This window comes from Condylura cristata, unplaced genomic scaffold (genome assembly GCF_000260355.1).
Source record: "Condylura cristata isolate star-nosed mole 26May11 unplaced genomic scaffold, ConCri1.0 scaffold00019, whole genome shotgun sequence".
Taxonomy (NCBI): Eukaryota; Metazoa; Chordata; class Mammalia; order Eulipotyphla; family Talpidae; genus Condylura; species Condylura cristata.
In genome coordinates, this window is record NW_004567120.1 from 31,424,305 (window position 1) to 31,428,224 (window position 3,920).

The 3,920-nt window shown below is 41.8% G+C and overlaps 1 protein-coding gene across 1 annotated transcript; it reads right to left on the minus strand.

Moving 5' to 3' along the window:
- Positions 1-401: 401 nt before the first annotated feature.
- USP26 (ubiquitin specific peptidase 26) lies at positions 402-3,083 on the minus strand. Its single transcript, XM_004685950.1, has one exon. It carries the CDS (start codon positions 3,081-3,083, stop codon positions 402-404), a length of 2,682 nt encoding a protein of 893 aa, XP_004686007.1.
- Positions 3,084-3,920: the final 837 nt, after the last annotated feature.

Consider the following 3,920-nt stretch of genomic DNA (forward strand, 5'->3'; position numbering starts at 1 on the left):
TCACATATCAGAATTTCAAATCAAATTGCTCTATCACCCCAGATTTTCAGAATCTACAATTATGTGGTAGAACTCAAGAATTAACATTTTTAACACTTTGGTCCAGGTTTCTGCTATATCCGGTCAGAGAACCAGTTAAAATCCACTGCATTAAAACACAGAATTAAAACACAGAAGGTTCTATTCCAGGAGGAGAAATAATGCTTATTAGCTAGAAGTGTGGGGATGAACTGTGTATTATCAGAGTCATAACAGAGATTCCCGCTATGTGTTTCTATTTTAACTTTGGTCCTAGGTGCTGCTTCTCCATCTTTGGCTACAGTGCAGAGTTTTCGTCCCATGGAGGAACAGTAGCCAGTAAGACTGGCAAGCAGATCTGTGCAACCAGGAATGCGTACCTCTTATTTCTCTGGATAGGTGTTCTTTGGGCGACGAGACCTGAAGCACTGTTTTCTTCCCAACAGCTTTTTAAAGATATCATTGTGCATGTAAAAAAAGATGTACCCAGTGCACAACCTCGCTGCCTGCATAGGAGCCTCTTGGATACTTGATACCTGCAGATCATTGTATGTGAACCAGACTTGCCTCTCAAAGTCATAGGCATCACTGATATAATGGCCTGAATTTGGGGTCTTCCCAAGATGGCTGACAACACCAATGAGGCGATAGGCATGCTTGTCCCTCTCAGCCTTTTCACTTATCTTCTCAGCCGAATTGTTTCCTGTTCTCCCTATATCAAAAAAGTGTTTGCTCCTGGGGGTTGAACTGGAATCCGAGGCACCTAGGCAACTCCCATTGGCACCTTGGTAACTAAAGTCTGCAGGTCTTCTGAGGTTCTCTGTGCTGCACAGGGGTTCTGGCTTTGGACAGGTTTGCAGTAGAGCCTCTGGAAAGCCTTCTTCATAGAATCTCATCCTCTCTTGCTCGTGTTTCTGTTCAGCCACTTTTTTTATTTTGTCTTCATAAAATTCTTCATCAGTAGTCTTAGAAACATCCTCACAATTGAAATCTTCAAAATGCTCAGGTTTCACATTTTCAAGTAGTTCTTTGAGATAAAATTCTGCAAGACAGGCACCTGGGGTACTGGTGGATTCACTTTCACCATTCCCACTTATCACTGAACCAGCTGCCAGTAACCCTTTCTCTATGTTTGTTCCAGCTCCTCTGTCTACCAATGTGGGCTCTACTGTGTTTAGCTTAGAACATCTTTCCAGGTGTTCTTGCTGCTGTTCTCTGCTTGACTCTTCATGGGGAATCTGACCTTTCTGTTGCCAAGACTCTTTGGTTGCTCTAAAACGGGGAGCCAGTAAATCTTTGGATTTTGAAGCTAACTTCCTTGAAATTTTCGAAAAACGGGCAGCTTTAGAAGTCATCTTTCGAAAGACTTTTAAGACTTGCAAATCCCTAACACGTATATTCTTGCCCAAGGGAAGAGGTGGTATGGTATTTTTATTGCAATGAGAAGACAAATGTAGATATTTTGAAACAAAAACTTCCCGATCATCCTTCTTTAATGACCAAAACTCATTAAAGTGATAGCGTTTCAGATGAACAATGAGGACCCTGGGGAGCCTACTGAATTTGTGCAGAGCAATGGAACGCTTGTGCTCACACTTCTCACATGTATACTCAAGCTCTTCTGCTTTAAAAAAAAGATCAAAAGTAGACTGAATAGACAAGGGACGTCCTTTCGGTCCTTGGGGAATGTTGACCGAGATATAATTACTCTTGTCTGTCTTGAGAACAACATGACCACAGGTTTTGCAAATAATAGAGGACAGCAACTCCAACTCGAAATTAGTGATGACAGGGCATGAGAACACACTGGTGAAAGCACTGCCCGCAAATACCTCTTCAGGTGAATTCTCTTCTCCGGATTTACCTTCAGTCTTCACACTGTTGTTGAAAATTTCCACATTCTCTTTCATGTGATCTAAACAGTGACCTAGAAACTCATGAGCATCATTCTGTATGTTGTCAGCATAGATCTCTGCAACTGCTGAAAGGGCTGTTTTAATATTCACGAGCAACCTCTCCTTAATTTTGATGTTGTAAATATCTTTCAGAGCAAGCAGCTGTGCCAAGCACATGCTAAGAACATCAAGGGAAGACTTACCCCATGGGAAACCCCAACTGAGTAAATCATTCGCAAATGGTGGAATTGAAAATAGGGACTGCAAAACTGCATTCATATAACAACTGTTTCCCACATTGGGGAGGCCTTGCCACAGTTTCTCTGGGTAAAAATCTAAGGTAATCTCAAATCCTCCCCACCCAGGGTCATCTTCCTTATACGCTGGATCTGAAAGAAGTGCCAAATATATTTTCTCACTGAGAGCTTGGAGGAGACCGATGCCATCTAGGTAAGCGTTCCCAGTAGACTTGATCTTAAATGAAGGTTTAAATTCCAGTATCTTCTTTCTCCGTTCTTTTTTTATATTGTGGTTTCCATTCTTAAAGGGATTTCTCTTGGCTTTCTTAAGTCCTACAGATTCGCTCCCTCCCATGGAGGTCTGATTCATCTCTGTTTCAGATGATACCTTTCTCTTCTCACAATGAATTTGGAACCCTTTGCGGGTAAGTGTTGATGATATTGATGCAAACAAAGACATATCCCGAAAGTTAGGTATTTTGCTTCCTTCTTTTTTCTCCAAAGATTCACTACTTTCCTTCTTACATTCTTTGCTGGGTGAAGTTTTGTTGCTCTTCTGCTCTTTTGTTGTGCTGGTAGTGTCATTCTCATCACCAACAGGTACCTGGGATGGCTGAAGCCTCTTTTGATGGACTTTGTCCAAGAACTCCTTCAGTTCTTTGGCATCTGTGGAGGATAATCTTTCAACAAACAAGAAGTTATTATTTTTGAAAATTAAATGCAGGTGTTCTTGGTTGTCTCCATAAGATCGATGGAGCACATTTTTAATATTATTGCTTAGCTGAAAAGTTGTGCACCCTCCGCTTTTGAAGTAGATCACCAGTTTAAATTTCTTGCCACCCACTGTTTCAATGAATGCTTCTTTTGACTTAGACATCCCGGCATTCCTATTCCACATTTGGACAAAGCCATGTATCATTAGAGAAGCCATGCTTTCTTTACAAATAAAGTACACGTAGCCTGAATTAGTGGCAACCTGGAAGCTTCGATTTGTTTTGCAAGTTCACCACTAGAGACAACAAAGAAATCGTTCTTTAGTTCTCTATACAGAAGGATCTTGCTTCTATTGTTGGCTTTATACTAGAGGCTCTTTGGGTTCTGGAGATCTCACTTTTCAGTAAGAAAACCAAAACCTTTGAAGTACCGTCAGTGTTTGCAGGGGGCTAAGTCTTGTTCCCAAGGCAAGGTCACTATTGGAAAAAAAAATTAAAAAAAATATTATAAGCTACCAGAGAAATGTTTGGATAGGACTCAAATTCTATTCTTATATATCTATTAAGAATTATATATATGTATATCCCACAGTACCAGATTCTGTTCTGATAAATTTGTCTACTTCAACTGAAATCATTAAACATTTGCAAGACTTACAGTACATGACCATGACTGAAGAGCATATTGACCAGTGTGCTTTGAGGAAGGAGGGTGGGGGAGGGGGTAGAAGGGGTATTAGAACTGAAGATTTGGCGGAGAGTAGGGACAACACAAGTACATATGAAAGAGCAAAAAAGGGGCCCTCCCTAGTGGCGCAAGAGGTTAAAGCACAGCACTGCAAGCTGGCCACAGCTGCTTCAGTGGAGTTTGATCCCCTTGCCCGGAGGTGACCCACATGGTGGAGCAGACCTCTCCTGTCTCACCCACTGCTCCCCTCAGCAGTGTACTTTGTCGATCTGCCTGTCCTGCTCCCCTCTCTGTCTCTGGGGAGTCCTCTCACTGCCCCCACATCTCTGGTCTGCACCCCAGTTCTATATGCATAAATAAATCTTTT

Bases quoted from the DNA above. Each gene is read 5' to 3' on its own strand.
- USP26 (XM_004685950.1), bottom strand. From the start codon at position 3,083: ATGGCTTCTCTAATGATACATGGCTTTGTCCAAATGTGGAATAGGAAT.